Genomic DNA, 19,350 nt, shown 5'->3' with positions numbered 1-19,350 from the left:
CATTCGATTCGGTCGAGTGGCCGTTTTTGAGACAGGTATTAATCGCCTTTGGATTTGGTGAAAGATTTGTCAACTGGGTCTTTCTGCTGTACAGAGCCCCGCGGGCAAGGGTCCTCACGAATGGTTACCTGTCTGAGCCTTTCTCCCTGTTCAGGGGCACCCGTCAGGGGTGTCCCCTGTCGCCTTTAATTTTTGCACTAGCAATTGAGCCGTTGGCTTGTAAATTGCGTTCATTTCTGGGAGCGAGCGGCCAACACCAGATGATGTATAAGAGCATTGTCTCGCTTTACGCGGACGATTTACTGGTCGGCATGGTAAATAATCTCAACTCCCTACCTGCAGTCATCGACCATATTAAGGGATTTGGGGTATATTCAGGATTGACTATCAACTGCAGTAAGTCGCAGCTGTTAACGTCTTGCTTGGAGGAGGGTGACAATTGGGGTGATAGCTGGGGCATGGCTCGGGTCGCAAAATTGAAATACCTGGGAATAATGATCACGTTGAGCCCGGTAGACTATGTAAGAGATAACCTAGACCCCATAATTGACGAGATCAGGTGTAGGTGTAAAAACTGGCAAAGGCTTCCATTAACACTCATTGGCCGTGCAAACTTGATAAAAATGGTGATATTACCTAAACTCTTATACATTTTCACCAATTCCCCTATATTAATTAGGGAGAAAAGCATCTTAACTATTAACCAAACGATATCAGCATTTATTTGGCGGAATAAAACACAGCGTATTAAGCTATCCACTCTGTGCCGCGATAAAGAACGGGGAGGAGTATCACTGCCAAACTTCAAACTTTACTATTATGCGGCCCAACTGGCCCAGCTTTCCACTTGGTGGAAAATGGATGAGTATTATGCAGAAATTGAGGGGTATATAGGTAAAATATGTCCTGGGCATACTCCGTTGCAGGTTCTTTTACGACAAGATAGTCCCTTAAAAACTCCTCCGTTTATAAAACAAGCACGGTACATATGGAAATGGGCACATAGGAAAATGGAGTATGAAGGCCTTGATCCAGATACAAACATATTTTCAATTCCGTTTTTTATTAAGTTAAATGGTAGTCAGGGTAGTAGAGCCTGGGGACAGTATGGCATACATTCTATAGGGCAAGTATTTGATGGGCAAGAACTTAAGCAATATGCACAGCTGCAGTCCGAATACAACCTCTCAAGGGGTATGTTCTATAGGTACCTCCAAATGAGAAACGCTAAACTACAATATAATCGCCACGCCCCCATCATAGTTGGTGAAGCTCCACTAAAATGTGCCATTAAAAAAATGGGGAATAATAAGCTCCTATCAAAGTGCTATAAATTTCTCATGATCAACACCCAGAATGAAGATGAGGGGATGCGTATGCAGAAATGGTTAGTGAATATCCCAGAGCTAAATGAAGAAACATGGAGCAAAGCCCTTAAAACTATGTGGAAGGCGACAAACTCACCCAGAATTCACCAGGTACAGCTGAATATTGTATATTATACATATTTAACCCCTGATAGGATAAATAGATACTCTCAGGCGGGTGGGGATAATTGCCCCAAATGCCGTCTACCAAAGTGCGACTTTTGGCATTTGATCTGGGCGTGTGAGCACCTTCAGAAATTTTTGGAAAGGGGTAGAGGAAGTAATTTCAGATATTGGCCTGAATGTTTATAAGTTGTCCCCCTTGTCTGCAATATTGGGGGTGTGGCCTAGTGATACACCTAAGGAGGTTGGACAACTCTTGATTAATTTGTGTGCGATTGCAAAAGTTTCGATTGCGAGATGTTGGATGGGGAAAAAGGGACCATCAATTCAGGAGTGGACTGCATTGGTTAATAACATAGTTGGCCATGAGCAATATTTGTATATTTCCAGGAAGGCAATAAGTAAATTTAATAATACTTGGGATAGGTGGTATACTTCACCATATAGTAAAGTTAAAAGCACTCACTAATCAATTTGTAATAATGTGGGGGGTTAAGGGAGACCTTTTCTTCTCCTTTTTTTGTGTTATTTGAATTTCTAGCTACATGCTAGCAGAAAATTTACATAAATATTTACTTGATAGTAATAAATAGACTATGCACCGTCTGCTTAAATAAATGTCACTTTTTGAATGTAAAATTGTTAAAATGGTAATCACTAAAGCCCTGTGATGGGCCGCACAGAACGATGAATTTTTAGGGTATTTAATTATAAGTTACTCACATGTATAGGCCCACGATGCACAGCAAAGGTGATAAAAATACGAGTATGTTTTATGAGGGAATTGTTTCTTCATTTATATTTATCTCCTTTCCCTTTTTTTTTTTTTTTTTTCCGTTTTTTTTTTTTTTTTTTTTCTCTTGTCTTCACGTCTTTATCATATTGCTCTTCTTGTATATATAAAAATGGAAAGTCTCTTGGAATGATATAACGATGTATGAAACGCTCATGTATATATTATGAATTTCTTTTTATTCTTTTCAGTACAGTAAGTCTATTAGCTGAAAATGAGGCCTAAAATTATATTTAGTACCTATTTGCTGTATAATCGGTCCGGTTGTGCTCAAGTTACACCTATGTCTTTTCAATGTGTGTCTACGTTTTTGTATTATTATGAAATTTATAAAATCTTTAATAAAGAATGATAAAAAAAAAAAGAAATAAGGGGGACCCCTACGCTTTTTGACCCCTGTATTTTTGGAACCAGGTCCAGCTCAATGAACCCGGGGCTGGTTATGCTCAGGAGGGGGGACGCCACGCCATTTTTTTTATATTTTAACTTTTACACAATTTTTCTCAATAAACTGTCCATAGTTCTGTTGAATTCTGTCAGAACCTGGTCTATTTTTTTTTTCCGATTTATGGTAAAGTTTACCAAAACTTGCACTCTATTACACTTGCAAGTTGTATACTTTATAATGGGAAAAAAAATGTGAGAAAACGAATCAGCAGATCAAAATGTGCTATTTTTGCGGTAAATTTTTTGCCATAATTCGCATCTTACTAAATGTGCGATTTGTGAAAACATGCAAATTCGGGCGTTTTTTTAAGTTTGCAAAAGTCTAATATTCACAATATAATATAATGTATAGAAGTGGAACCTTATATTAAGGCTCTTATTCAGATCTGATAGCAGTACAAATTTGTTCTCAAAATGGGTAAAACCATGTGCACTGCAGGTTGTAACCTCTTCTTATCCTAAGTTATGGTAGTGTCATGGATCCTTTTATGTGGTGCAGAATAGAGCCACTGAGTTCTTGAATTGTACTTTGTATGTATAGTAGATGTTATCAACAATATAATATGTTGTTGTGGAGATAACAGTTAAGGCAACATTTATGTGATGTTTGGTATTTGTAAATTTGCAAGAATAATGAATGTATCGTAAAATTGTAGCCTGGGCTCAGGCTGGGAGATTTTGACTAAGTAATTTGGCTTAATCAAAATAAAGATGTAGACCTGCCTATATTTTGAATACATTTTACACTATTTGCAGTAACCTATATTTGAAATGTCAACATTTTGACCATGTCTATATTTTTGATATGGTCCAAAGTTGATAACTAACCAACTAAGATGAAAACTCAGGTGCTTATAAAGTTAGGTAATTTTTTCCCAAGAAATTTTTTTAAAATATATAAATAAAAAATATATAAAATATGCAAGATGATGATTTCCACAGATTTTTAGCTCACTGCAGCTGTCTAAGGGAATCTTTGCATGGATTCCCCTGAACTGGAAAAGAGGCTGCCTATGGGAATAGACTGCGCATGTGTGCTAGGGATTTGTGTGCAATGAAATACATTACCGTCAATAATTTTATATAAATAAAATATGTGTAGAAGGTGTGGTACTGTTCCCTCTCTGGCGGGGGGTTTTGTAGATGCCGCTGCCAGGTTTCTGTCTCACCTTACACCAATTGTGGTCCATGAGTGGGCAGACTTGTGTTAAGGTGAGCACCGCTAACTGATCTCCCGTGGCGGGAGCTTTGCCGTGTTCCCGGGAGCAGTCCATGTAGGGCCGTCCGTTAGTGTGTCCTCATGCAGGTTTAACCCATTGTTTAAGGGTAATGAGATCCAGTTAGTGGTGCTCACTTTAACAGGAACCCGCCCACCACCCACCAACTCACGGACCACGAACGGTGCTAGGTGAGACAGAAACCCAGCATGAGGCATCTACAGGTCCTGGCCACACACCATTAATGGAGGCTGCAGGTCTTCAACAACAGACATCCACCAGAGAGGGAACAATTCCACCTCTCCTACACATATTTGCATACCTCCCAACATGACCTTCTCCTCTTAATGTATGATTGCCTTCATCTGTATTAACAGGTTAATTGATAAGAAAGGTGCTTCAACACAGGTGATGGCATATCATATATTAAGAGGAAAGTGCAGGAGCAAAGCATTGTGTCCCACCCGGAGAGGGATGTTGAGAGGTACCAATGGAGTGCCTCTCAGCCAGTGCCAGGGCTTGCCGCTGACGAGATGACACTCCATCTGACTGGGACGCACGAGCATCCAACATGCACCTTAAATTGGCTATAAAAAGCAGGGCTATTTTCATCATTATCTTCATGGGCAAAGTAAAAATATTGTGCTATTAAATAACAGCATTACCATATTATATTATTAATTTTAACCATTTATTGTATTATTATTTGTTGTATAGTATATATGTTTTTATAATTATATGTAATCCAATACTTTTCAGGTGGCCACCTAGTATATTACATTTTGATTATTCTAAATAAATTGAACTTAAAAATATATGTGTTTTAATCATTGTGAAATCAGCCATATAGTTTCTGGAGCTAATTAGTGCAGTGTCTCCTTCTTTTCTACAATCCCACCTGGAGAGGGTCATGTTGGGAGGTACAGATGGAGCGCCTCCCAGCCAGTACCAGGGCTCGCCAGTTTGCCCCCGCGAGATGATGCTCCGAGAGGATGCGCATCCCAGTCACTGTGCGGTGGGGGATGTGAACCGTGCCTGTCTCCTCTTCAGGAAGATGGGCAGGGTTAGGGGGGGAGTGGGGAGGTGGTGCACTGCGTCTGGGTCCCCCGGTGAGGTGGCGGGGACCTGAGAGGGGGCTCTGTTAGAAGGGGGATGCGCCACATCCCCTTCAGGCGGCTCGCGGGGGCTGGTGGTTGGTGATCCAACCACCAGACCCGCCTAGAAGAGGCCGGCTCCATCTGTATGTATTTGGGAGATTGTTTCATCAAAGCTAAAGTAGACCACTAATATCAGGCTGCAGGAGATAACTTAGTACAGGTAAGCCACATACCCTATATTCACAAAGGAGTTTATTTCCTCTCAGAGGAAAACAGACTTCTGCTTTGCTGGGGACGCCCAGTACACAGGACCATACCATCTTTTTACCGCTACTTCAAAAAATGCCATGGTGAACACTTACTGTTCTCCGATAGATACCCATGTACCTGTAGCATGGATTGATATCGAATCCAAGTCAAAGTACAACTGCTAAAACAAACTTTTCCAATACAAGTTTTTTATATTTATTTAAATGAATACTTGTTGTATCTTGTCTTTATTGTGTATTTTTTATTGATATAAAATTATTGTCGGTACTATATTTGAACACAAATCCCTATCTCACATGTGCAGTCTATTCCCATAGGCAGCCAAAGTTGCTAACTACAGTCATAAACAGAGCACTTGCTCTTTGATAAAGCCCTCTATAATGGTCTGACTTCGTCAGTCATGTTGGTGGACACTTACCTACCGAATTGGAAGTGCTTATTACCTAGTCCACATAATATTGTGGTGGAGCTGGATACAGACGCCAGTGGCGTTTTTTTACATTTCAACATTGGTGATTGAAGAACCACATCATAGTGGTGAGTGCTACAGAACGTTTAGCACTGACTACACACCTAGCAGCTTATCAGAGACACCAGACAATTTTGCCCACTTGCATTGCATTTACATCAGATATATACTGTATACTTTCTTAAGGGAGAGCATACTCTGGGATTTGTAGATCCGCAGGGAATATTTCTCCATTGACATTTGTTTATCTGTGTATTGACTCCTTTGATAGGCAATTAGCTTATTTATAAAATAAATGTGTGTTTTACTAATAACAGCTAATAACTAAGGGCCTTATTCTGGTCCACTCCTTCTGGCAAATTCATCCTTAGATGGACAAAACCATGTGCACTGCAGGGGGGGCAGATGTAAAATGTGCAGAGAGCATTAGATTTGGGTGAGTTATTTTGATTCTGTGCAGGGAAAATACTGACTGCTTTATTTTTACACTGCAATATAGATCTCGCTTTGAAGTAAAACCCCACCCAAATCTAATTCTCTCTGCACAAGTTACATCTGCCCCACCTGCAGTGCACATGGTTTTGTCCATCTAAGAAGGAATTTCCCAGAAGGAGTGAACCAGAATAAGGCCCTAACTGATGTGGAATCTCTTTTAGTTGTTCTTATTAACTTGTTCTATTTGTATTAAAGTAATTGTCTATACAGTAAATTGTTCACAGTATTATTGTGACTTACTGTGCCATATCAGTAGTTGAGGTTTTAGTATTTTGATATGTGTTGTCTCCTTTGTTTTGTGTCTGTATGGCATATATTAGTTGAATTTTCTACACTGATTTGACAGTGAATTTGGAATGTTCACACTGTGAACAATGGTAATATTTGCAGTGTGACCAATGATGTTAATTGCATACAATCTGAACAATGGTGTTACCACCATTTTTCACACTGTATTTATGGAACTTGCAGTCATAGATCTTTACAAACTCAGACACTATCTCTCATTTCATAAGCCATCGCCTGACTTGGTCCATGATTTAGTAGTCCTTTTGAAGATCAACTGGCCAAACTTTTCCATGTAGAAAGTTATTTGACAAATTCTAAAAGTTTCTTAAAGTATTAGTTAAAACTTCAATCCTCTTGCTTGTGGAATCTGACGCTAAGACAAGAGGATTTCTGTAACTCCCAGAGGATCTTGGAAGCTTAGCAAGAGTGGGGATGACTAGTACGTAGAAGGGTTACCTCTCAGGAACATAAGGTATTATACAATTGTGCATCAAGTGCAGAAAACCCACTCCTGAATGCGAACAACAGATAACAAAAACCCTAAGGCCTGAGTTCATCGTACATCATACAAATATAGGACTGAGTTCATCGTACATCATACAAAAGATAGGACTGAGTTTATCTTACATCATACAAAGATAGGACTGAGTTCATATTACATTATATAAAGATAGAACTGAGTTCATATTACATTATATAAAAGATAGGCCTGAGTTCATCTTACTGTACATGCATCATACAAATATAGGACTGAGTTCATCTTACATCATACAAAGATAGGACTGAGTTCATATTACATTATATAAAGATAGAACTGAGTTCATATTACATTATATAAAAGATAGGCCTGAGTTCATCTTACTGTACATGCATCATACAAATATAGGACTGAGTTTATCTTACATCATACAAAGATAAGACTGAGTTCATATTACATTATATAAAGATAGGACTGAGTTCATATTACATTATATAAAGATAGGACTGAGTTCATATTACATTATATAAAAGATAGGCCTGAGTTCATCTTACTGTACATCATACAAATATAGGACTGAGTTCATCTTACATTATATGAAGATAGGACTGAGTTCATCTTACATCATACAAAAGATAGGCCTGAGTTCATCTTACAAAATCATACAAAAGATGTGGCCGAACTACAAGCTTTAATGAGGATTACAACTACAATTGCAGGATGGTTGCTTTACAATGCACAATACAAGAACTCATTGAACTTAATCCTGCAACACATTTATGACACCAACCTGAGTTAAGGAAAGACAATGTTACAATCTTATACATTTGAAAGATTATACATTTGAAATACAGGGGGAAATTTACTAAAGGAAATTTGTAAAAAAATAGGTGTATTTGTATCCAGAAATACACTAATTTTTGACATTTACTATCCCGAAAATACGGCAATTCATAGTCGTATTGATGTGCTATCAATACGACTACGAATTGCCGTATTTTCGGGATAGAAAATGTCAAAAATAAGTGTATTTCTGGATACAAATACACCTATTTTTTACAAATTTCCTTTAATAAATTTCCCCCATAATCTTTGAGACACAGGGTCATGTTTGTAAGCAAAGCAAAAAAAGAAAGTAACTTTGTGTCTGGAACAAACCATCATGCCATGCATTTATATTTTTCTGTTCATGGTAAATACTGGCTGCATTTGCATGAAGCTTTATTTTAACACTGCACTTTAGATTTCAGTTTGAACACACCCCACCCAAATGTATACGTTATCGGCTCATTTCTTAACATTGGTGGGCAGTGGCACTAGTAACGTTTTATGCCAGCGATGCATACGTTAGCAGCTCATTTTTTTTACATTGGTGGGCAGCGGCTCCGCTAACTTATACTTCGCTGGTGCAGGCCAGCGATGTATACGTTACTGGCTTATAATTTTTTTTACATTGGTGGGCAGTGGCACTAGTAACGTATAGATCGCTGGCCTGCGCCAGCGTTGTATATGTTAGTGGATCCACTGCCCACCAATGTAAAACCCCCCCCAAAAATCCGCTAACTTATACATTGCTGGTGCAGGCCAGCGATCTATACATTACTAGTGCCACTGCCCACCAACGCACCAGCAATGTATACGTTACCAGCTTTTTTTTTTTTCATTGGTGACCAGTGGCACTAGTGACGTATACATCGCTAGGCATGCTGGTTTTACCAGCAGATTACCCACTTTGACAGTGATGATGCGGGAGCACACATCATCGCTAGTGGGTGATCTCTGCTCCATACACACTAGGCGATTTTCACCTGAAAATCGGTCAAAACACCCGTTTTGACTGATTTCCAGCTGAAAATCGTCAAGTGTGTATGGGCCTTAAGATTTACATTTGCACAGACAGCAAAATCCTTTTGATGGTTCAGAAATTGCGTATAACTTTGCGAGTGGATTTGTGATCCATTCGCAATTCTAATGCAATTTTGCAGAGAGAGGTTACTTTTTCTATCTGGGTGGTGGCTTTCTCCTCGCAGTCCACTGTGAATTCTCACATTAGAAGTCAAATGTGAAATAGGTCCATATTAAGGTGTTATATTTTTTATTAAATTATATATTTATACTGTATTTACCTACTATTGTCTTAATATATTTATTATATGCTATAGCATTTATTAAAATAATGGGCCTGATTTAGTGATATTGATGTAATCATGGGACACATGTTGATGTTGGGCACAGGGATGCCATCATTAATTTTGGGGCCCGGGAATCATTTCCAGTCCAGGCCCCCTCCTCACTTGACTTACTGTAACCTGGCTCCTGCTCCCCCATCTCCTATTCCGCTGAGCTGCAGCCCGGAGGTCCAGGAGCACAAGCTTCTTCAACTCAGGATGCCGACAGCCAATTAAAATGTAGCACCGGCTGGTGAGCCAATCAGAGCTCGCGTGCCGGCAGCCACTCTGATTGGCTGCCAGTACACAAGCTCTGATTGACTCAAAAGCCGGAGCAGCATTTTAATTGTCCGCCCGTGTCCTGGGTTGAATAAGCCTGCGCTCCGGGACCTGCTTTGTTCAGTGCACTGATCGCAATGCAGTGGAGGCAGTCGGGGGGTTGCAGTGGGTAAAATGAGCTGCCTGGGCCCTTCCAGAGGCCGGTGCCCGGGACATCTGTACCCACAGTACCCCCCTATTGGCGGCCCTGGTTGGGCACAGTGAAGTGATTTTATGCTAGTTTGTATGTATCACAGCTGCATATTGTATTAAATTAGCAATGGCACATAGTGAGTATTTATTTGCAAAGTGAGTGCCAGGTAGTGATCATCTGTGGGAGGTAATCAAATTTGTCTGAAAAAAATGTGGGGGTGTCGCAACTGTTTTGTGAGCCCACTAATTATCTCTTAGAACTTATCTTTGAAACGCATGGCAGTGTGACTCTGAACCAGGTCTTTGAAGTTACACTAGTTGCATTTAGTGATTAGAGAGGATCAATGTGTGCCTGACTAAGGCCCTTATTCTAATCGGATCGGTACGGCCCGCGTGCGGCCGTACCGCCGATGTTTTTACTCTGCACATGCGCAGAGGTGAATCTGCGCATGTGCAGCCCCCTTCGCCGCAGACGTATTTCGTCCGCCGCAAAGGGGGCGTATAGGGGCGTGAGAGGCATCATGCCCTCATTTCCCTATGTGTACGCCCCGCGTTTCATGGGCGTTCCCATGCAAACGCGGGGCGTACGCATGCTAATGAGGGCATGACGCAACTCATGGGGGCGGAAAGCTGACGTCGCCGGATGTCAGCTTTCAGCCCCCATACAAGCTACCACACGGACGATTGTCCGTGTGGTCTCAGCTTGCGGGAGCTGCCGCGGCGTGCGGACCTGCCTCCGATGGTCGACGACCATCGAATGCAGGGGGCAGCTCCCACCATGGTGGAGGCGTAGCCTCCACCATTTTTATGCGGATCGCCAGCCGTCCGTGTACGGACGGCCGTGGCGATCCGTAGGGTGGGCGGGGATTCGTCTGGTGCGGTCGGAGCCGCATATGCGGCTCGACCGCACCAACCAGAATAAGGGCCTAATAAATGACTATTGTTCTCTCTAGTGTAGCAAGCAGTGATTATGTAGTGCTGGTGATAATGGGAAGTGTCCAAATACTGCTTTCCTGAAGATTATTGATACTGTTATGCAGTCTCCAGTGGAACTGTCTGGGCTGGTTCTATCTCCCTGACTCTCCCTCTTGGCCACTGGTTTATGTTCAGGATAATTGGATACTAGTGACTAACTTCTATTCCTGCTAATTACTTTCCTCAGACTTTACTGATATTGCATCTCTTTGGATACTCAGCTACTGGAATACAAGTCCCCAATTGGTGGACAACTACAATTTAGGTGCGAAGCTGGACTCGGGTGTGGTAGGAGTCCCCAAACATTGTTTCTCCGACATAAAAATCCCGACAGTCAGAGCCTTTTGCTTTCTTTCTGTGCTCGCCATGCTGCAGGCTTGGTGGCTCGATGCGCTCGCCACCTGTTTTGCTCTACCTCTGTGGGGATCATGGACCCCCACAAGGGAAAATAGCCTCTGGCAGTCGAGATCCCGACTATCGGGCATTTAAAAGTTGGAATGCCAATGGCAAAGAAATGACCGTCGGAATACCGACTGTCGGAGAGTCATTTGGCACCCGCTGGACTTATATCACAGACTGAGCACAGGATGACTAACTGGTGTGCATTATGACTATACCCATATTTATCTTTGCTTGTCTCAAGCTCCTCTTACTTACCCTCTCACCTGGCAAGTCACTTTTAGACACTTCTGAGGATACAGGGTTACTTCCATTGTTTTCGGGAACCTGCAGTACTGATCTCCAGTGCTGCTATGACATCCTGACATTGATTTATACACCACACACTGCACTAATTTACACCTGTGTCACAGTTTGCAGTAGGAGTTACAGTAATGCAGTGGTGTCACTACAAGGTAGTGGGACAAACCTGGGTGTCACGTGTCGATGGGTGACACCAAAGTGCCAGCTCCTGTAACAGTGCAGTAGGAGCAGTCTCTGGGGACCCCTACTTGTGTGGTCATGCCCCTGTCTCACAAAACCACAAACCTTTTGTGCTGGCATAAGTCAAATATGTGCAAACATCACGGTCTCACACACAGAGTGTCATCCAAGGTAGCGACGCCACTGCAGTGGTAAAGGCCCAGGCTTGTTTAAGGCAACTGGTAGGGGCAAGGGGAAGAATGTCCCATAAGTGGTGCATGCCATCTCTGACCACATAAAACTATGATTTATATTTTCTGGGTGGCATAGCCCCTCCCCGTGATTTGGGCCATACTCCCCCTCATCAGTTGGGACCATCATTGCTCTCTATGGCCATAGAGATAGGGTCTGTGGCTGGCTAAGGGTCTGCCACATTTTTTAAAATAAGATTTCTCCAAAGTATGCCCTATTTCCACATTCTCACACTGGGAAGAAATTAACCCCTACTAAGACATAGTCCAGCATGTGCTAAATATACTGCATTGTTTAAATTGCATATTTTACATCCAATTATATGCCTTACTTGCTACTTTACTTTGGCTTCAGACTTGGGTATAAGCTATTGTTCAATGGTTTGGCTGGTCTTTGTAGTCCTGTTCAGACACTGCCTCTGCCCATTCTCACAACAATCATCTGATGTCCAGATGATTTAACTTATTAAAAGCTAAATAAACTCAAATAAAATTAAATACAGGGTAATATACTTTTTTTTTTAAATGATATGTATCTGGCTGTTGCTGCAATGAGATTACAATGTATGTGTCATTAGTGTGCCTTCAGATCCAGTAAGTGCCAAACTCTAAACCAATATTTATTCATAAAAAAAATACAGACCGTTTCTCATGCTTTTTGCCAGGAGAATCAGGTTCTCACTTTGTATAAATTCCAGGGGAGAAACAGTTTGACACTTCGGGCGAAATGTTGTAAAATTCTATATTTTTTTTAGACAGTAATGGAAATGTGCAATTTTCTTTTTAAACGTGCAGTTTTGTTAATAACGTGAGTGTGCGCAGCCCGAGGCTCATTGAGCTGGTCCTGGTTCCCCAAATACGAGGGGGGAAATCGTGGGGTCTCTAAACATTTCCATGGAGCCACCTACAGCCAATCAGGCCTGAGCTGAGCCCTGATTGGCTGTAGATGTCTCCATGGAAATGCTTACAGCCAGTCAGGGCTGAGTGGAGGCATTGTGATGAAGGTGAGTGGGAATCCCTGTAACTGACATCACAGTGACTCGTTCGGGAGAGGAATGGCTCTGGTTGTAGGAACATGGGTAGGGTGAGTATGTGTGTATGTGTTAGTGAGTCTATGCAAGCCCAATAATGCCCTGCAGCCTGGACTTGTGGTTCCCCTTAAGGGACTTTAGTTCTACTGTGAAAACCAATGTATTTTTATATCTTTTTTTACACCACAAAAATTGTCAGGGGGCGGGGACAGATCCAGGCTTCAGTCCTGGGGCTTTTATTGGGGGTCCCCACTCTCCCAGGTACCCTGTCCAGGACTGACCAGCTACAGTAGTCATGGTTCGGCCGGGGGACCTTGCATAAAAAGTGTCCTCTGGCTGTGGCATGACACCCCTGGCTATTGGAGACTGTTGTTGGTTCCAAATTATGGGGGTCCCCAGTCTTTTTGTCCCCCGTATTTTTGATCCAGGACCGGTCCAAGAGCGAGGTGCTCATTCCTTAAATTTAGGGAATCGCCACAATTTTTGTCCCTTGTATTTGGGGAACCAGGGCCAGCTCCATGAGCCCGGAGCTAGCTATGCTTTTTATTTTATTTTTTGCCTGTAGATACTTTTTTTTGGACAGAATCAGTGAGATCTGTGCATGGTTTGGTCAAACGATCCAGCCTGGACCTGGTCTATTTTGTTTGAGATAGGCCAAAATGTGTGATTTTTACTGTAAAACATTAGATTTTCTCCATTTTTTGGCTAAAAATTGCATATGTTAGAAAATCGCATCATACTGTATTTATCCCTTCATGTGTTCATCCCATAGTTTACAAGTTTCAACTGCATTCACTTTCCACTTTGGTGTTTTACACCTAGTAGACTGATAATCACTTCTTCATGTAATGTATTGGACTACATGTTTTATGTTTTTTTACAATTACATATATGAAAATATATTTCTATATATAATTTTTTTTATTTATTTTTTTTACAGGTACTTCTTGTGGCATTGGTGGTGATGTCCCTTGGTTTAGGTCTGGGCCTGGGATTAAAAAAAGAAACACCACAGTCAACACTGCCACCACAGCCATATATACCATCAGGTATTGTGACACTGAAATATAAATAGCCTTTATTGTTATTTCTAATGCAGTATTTTTTGCAAAATAATACGTTAATAGGATGCACAAACATACACTAATTAAAATGATATGTGGCATGGCTACGGTCTGTGTGCGGTTGTGGCTGCACTTGTATCAACAGAATGTGATCTATATTGACTCTACATATCCATATCATGCTTATATTTTTTAACGCAGTGGCACAGCACCTACAGTACACACAAGCTGCACCAAATAAAACTCTTTTCTTTCCTTTTTTCTTTAAAAAAATAAAAAATAAAATAAAAAATAAAACAGTGGGGTACAGCACACACATGTTGTACAAAAGGAACCTTTTAAAAAAAATGTTAACATTTCACCAAAATTATAGCGAAACGTGGGGCCGCGCATCACTATCGCTATGACCTGTACACGCAGAGCAATGTAGAGGCATTTTCTAAGTGATCTAGTTAGATCACTTAGAAAATGCACTGAAATCGCAGAGCAATGTAGAGGCATTTTCTAAGTGATCTAGTTAGATCACTTAGAAAATGCACTGAAATCGCTAAGGGTGTAGGCCCCATAACACACAAATAATAGATGTTTTTATGTCAGACAGTATGAACAGTAGAGCCTAAGGGAACAGGTCAGTCAGATATATAGTTCAGCAATGCAGCAGTTATTAATTTACCCATCCACAGACTGTCAGGACATAGCTCTCCCGTGGTCTTGTGTGAAATGGTGCTCAAATCACCATTGGAAGGACTTATATTGAATACAAAACCAGCGAGAATCCACTGCTGTGATGATGACTTTTTGCCTCAATTTGGAATCCTAGGATTATTGCTGGAGGCGAGTGAGCTGGTCCCTGGCGGACCCCTGCCCGGTGGCAATTAGCAGTTAGCGGACAAGCCGTACAGGCACCCTATATGGTTGCACGGCTAGTCAGCTTCTAGAAAGGGCCCTGGCACTTATTAGCAAACGGTTCTGCAGTACCGATAGTGCATTAGGTATCGGTTCTGCAGAACCGGTGTTAACCAGCTGAATCCCACCACTGCCTTTAACCCTTTGAATGATAAGTGAATTTGTCAAAATACAGTAGATGTGAAACTTGCCCAGCAAACCTTTTTATTCATCAAAATAACCTGTAATATTTATCTTATATTGGATATAGAATCATTTTTTTACACAACATTTTTTTTATTTGAATTTATATAACAAATGTCAGCGACGCTGGTATTTTTAGCAGACATTTTGAACATCTCTCTCAGAAATGTTGGCACTCAAAGGGTTAATAACAAAGATAGATGCTCAATTATCAATGAGTTATATTTCTGCATGCTTTATGGGGGTGTCACTGACAGTGACACCCCCACATCTGGCTAGCCACCAACCCATCCCCTGTTACTTCCCATAAATGGCCACTAAAAATCAATCTCTCTTTACATCCAAATGTATTCTGTGTCACCAATCGGTAACCCACGGGATGCATGCAGTGTGACTCAGACGCAAGTGCAGACTTAAAGCATCTGCTGCTTGCTTCTTGACATCAGCACTGCATCCACCTCTGAATCAGGTCACTATTGTAAGCAAAACTGTTACCAACACTACCTACATCATACTTGAGAATCCTCTGGCCGCTGGCCACTTTGGGGGACAGGCCAGGCTCTCACGTCATAAGGACCCACCCCCATCTTGGCAATTGCTATGGTTCTCGGTCTGAATGATGCAATTTGTATAATACAGGTTGAGTATCCCTTATTCAAAATGCTTGGACCAGAAGCATTTTGGATATTGGATAATGGATTATTCTGTATTTCGGAATATTGTTATATTTCAATGAGTTATCGTGAGGTATCTTGCATTTATGTTGTATAAACACATCAAACACAAATATATTTTATATGTGCATGAAACAAGCTTTTGAAACATAAATCAAAGTTTGTGTACTATCTCAGACACTGAATTTGAATGCTAAGCATTCACTTTCTTGCACATATTTAGTTCCAGTTACATATCATGTCCCAAGTAGTGCCAGTTACAGATATCCCCAGTAGTACCAGTTACATATCATCATGCCCCAAGTAGTGCCAGTTACAGATGTCCCCAGTAGGTTTTCAGCAAAATAAAAATAAAAATGACATTCTGGAAACTATGGTTTTCGGAATAAATTGGATAACAGATATTTGTATAAGAGATACTCAACCTGTATAGCCCCACCCCCACCATATGGTAGCACAATTCCTGTGATTATATCCCTCTCCTGCCCACTTTACTAGGAAGTGGGCAGGATATGGGAGATTTGTCTACTCTTTTAGGGGTGCAGGGAACTACTCAAAAAATTTGTCTCCAACAACTTCTGGGATAGTAGACAAGTATGACCTTCACCAGTCTTGAAAGTTAGAATAGCATTAGAAGAAAGGACAAGTAACACCTACAGTATAATGCTTGCCCTTACTAATGCCCCTTTCCCACTGCAGGCTTTACACGGTAAAATGCCGTTTTTTTAGCCTTTTTAAACGGCTAGAGCTGCAGTGGGAAAGCTCCAGGTTGCTTTACCCGGGTAACAAATACCGGTATTTGTTAACCGGGTAAAAAGCAGTGTTTTACCCGTGTAAGAGCCGTTTTTTTGGCAATGGGAAAGGGTTTTAAACGGTATTTAGAAATAATAATAAAGGTTAAGAACATGATTGGTGCATGTGATGTTTTTAATGACAGGCAAGGTTTACTAGAGAGTTTAAACGTGTTGCTTTGTGGTTTACACGGGTAAGTGTGAATGGGACATTTACTGCTTTTAAACGGTAAATTACCGTTTAAAAGCTGCAGTGGGAAAGGGTCTTTGTGGCTCTTACCCGGGTAAAGACCCATTTAAAAAAAACGGGTCTTTACCCGGGTAGGCAGTGGGAAAGCAGCATTAGTGAAACTCCTTAACTATGCTGCTTCTGTGCAGTGACCATGGTCTTGATTAGAAGATCCTGAAATTCTCTACTCAATAAAATGAATTTAACACACTGGGGGAGAGATGTACTAATCCTCGGAGAGTGATAAAGTGGAGAGAGAGAGAGAGAGAGAGCTAGAGAACCAGCCAATCAGCTCCCTTTTGCCATGTTACAGGTTATATTTGAAAAATAATAAGGAGCTAATTGGCTGGTATATTATCTCTTTCTCCACAGCTTAGTACCATCTGCCCCAGGGACTGGGAAAAAATGCAAGTGAGTTTGCAGCTGGACATTCCATGTTGTACTGCAAGAGGTGCCAAGTACATTATTTATTTGCATGTAGAGTAAATACTGGCTGTTGTTTGCATGTAGCCCACAAATGCTGTTATTTATACACAGTTCATATTTGATGGACACACCCCTCTAATATATAACTTACTATACACATTTTATATCTGCCCACCTGCAGTGCAGCATGGTTTTACTTGCTCTTTCTTGCTCTACGTCCAACTCAGAATCAGACTATACATACTTGGTTGTACAATGGCGTCAAACATGCAGAGAGTATCCGAGGACAGTAAAATGGAAACTAAGCACATTGCAAGAATGAGATCTAGTGAAATGTTAATGTGTGAGTCCTGTACCACAGAAAGCAGCGGCAAGAGACAGATAACTAATGTGGTTACGAATTAATCTCAGGTGGACACCCTAATTTACCCATATTTACTATTTGAATCTATCCTCAACCCTCGTCACTTTACTTACCCTGCTGCAATATCCTTTAGCGGACTTGCCATTTCACTTTTTCTCCTGCAGTGTGGGTGCTGTTGGTGGAGAAGGGAGGAACCCCAGCTTCAACTTCTGGCATGTTGATCTCAGAACAAGCCATTCATTGTTGTTATATATAATAAAAGTTAATGCTATTCCTCAACTCTATGGGGGAATTCAAGTGTGTTGTGCAGTGGCGGCCACTAAATGGCACCCGATGGTACAGTCCAATGGTGCTAACATTACTGCTATGTTCCATTATTTTGACAGGCTGGGAACTATTCAATAAAATTAAGTTTACAATGGGATGGTACAATGGTTGTATGAGGAAATATGTGACAGACAGAAAATGAAGCTGATATTATGTGGCTTAATTTATGTGCTTTCCTAACATTTAGTTGTCAAGTAATGATGGCCCTTGTCCTATAAGACTTAATTCAACAATGCGCTTTTCAGTTGGTTTTGGCTTGTGTTCATAACCATATTGCAAGACATTGCAGGAAGGCGCAACCAATGGTTTATGGCAAGAACAGAGAATCATTTGCACTGTAAACAGAATGTGTATGCTGGAGTGCAGAACTAAAAAGTAGCAATATGGCGTTATTACTAGGTTATTAGGGTTAGGTCATTAGGTTTAAGGGTTATAGTATAAGAATTAGGACATTAGGGTTAGAGTATTAGGATGAGGTATTAGGGTTAGTTTAGGGGTTAGGGGTAGAGTTTAAGGCTAGTTTAGAACATTGGGTTAGGGTGTTTGGGATAGGGTATAAGGGTACTACACTGTGTGACTGAGGAGATGTATCAAACCTTCTAAACAGAACAAGTGTGGAAGTTGCCCACAGCAACAAACCATCCTCCAGCTGTCATTTATCTAGTACATTCTATAAAATGAGAACTAGAGGATGATTGTCTGTCATGGGCAGGGCGTAAAGTGGTCATGCAGAGGTGGGGGAACTCATTTCTCTATGCCACCTAATTACCCCCTCCCCCCATTAGGCAGAGACAGGGCCAGTGGTAGGGTTTTTGGCATTCCCCTGCAAACTGGAATGCTTTTCTGTGAGAATTACTGTGCAGGGCCAATGTGAAGGTTAAAAATAAGGATCAAATATGGTTTGAGGTAACATGTTTAAAAAAGGGGCAGACTAGTAGTTCTTATCTTATCTACTTCTATGTTTCTAAAATGTTCCACCTCACCATTAGAGGTGGTGGAACTAAGTTCCACACCGTTCCCCCTCACTTTAACCCCTGGTCATGGGAAACCCATCCCCATAGAAGATCTGATGCTCCTCTACCCAAGTAATTTTCACCTTCATGTCTACTGAAGGCCAGGCTTACTTACTTACTTTCTGTATTCATTTTCCGGTAGAGGGAAGCCAGCTCAGTGAGGAAGGGGGCGGGGCTGTCATGAGTGAAAAGGGTTGGGAAGGGGCAAAGCCATGGAAAGGGATGTCCTATTTAGGGGCCAGCACGATTGTGTCATTGTGGCCATGTCCCACAGTGCAATGCCGGTATTTCAGGCATTGTACAGTGGACAGGGCTACAATGACGTGATTTGCATCCTTTGGCCCCACAGATACCTGGTGGGTGGGGGTTGGAGGGAGAGGCTGGGGACACTGACAGCTTTCTGGTAGTCTTGCACCCCTTTTCAGGGGCTGGGAGGGGGACCCAATGTCCTGGCCATTCTGGGAGGGTGGGCAACCCTGCTGAAGGCACATTAGGTGACAGTAGCCAGGAAGCTACAGGTAACATAATCTAGCAGGAGGTCACAGTTATTTTCATAAATTGTGCAATCCCAC

At 41.5% G+C, this 19,350-nt stretch overlaps 1 protein-coding gene across 1 annotated transcript in view; it reads left to right on the top strand.

Moving 5' to 3' along the window:
- The window catches only part of ENPP3 (ectonucleotide pyrophosphatase/phosphodiesterase 3), a 128,110-nt gene that overhangs the window by 9,602 nt on the left and 99,158 nt on the right, over positions 1-19,350 (top strand). The window contains exon 2 of the mRNA XM_083176707.1: positions 13,742-13,850. Coding sequence (XP_083032833.1) covers positions 13,742-13,850 — 109 coding nt within the window. The remainder of the gene's footprint in view (positions 1-13,741; positions 13,851-19,350) is intronic.

Source organism: Crinia signifera, chromosome 3, assembly GCF_055691185.1.
Source record: "Crinia signifera chromosome 3, ASM5569118v1, whole genome shotgun sequence".
Classification (NCBI taxonomy): domain Eukaryota; kingdom Metazoa; phylum Chordata; class Amphibia; order Anura; family Myobatrachidae; genus Crinia; species Crinia signifera.
The sequence above is the reverse complement of the archived record's forward strand: the minus strand, read 5'-3'. Positions and strand labels throughout refer to the sequence as shown.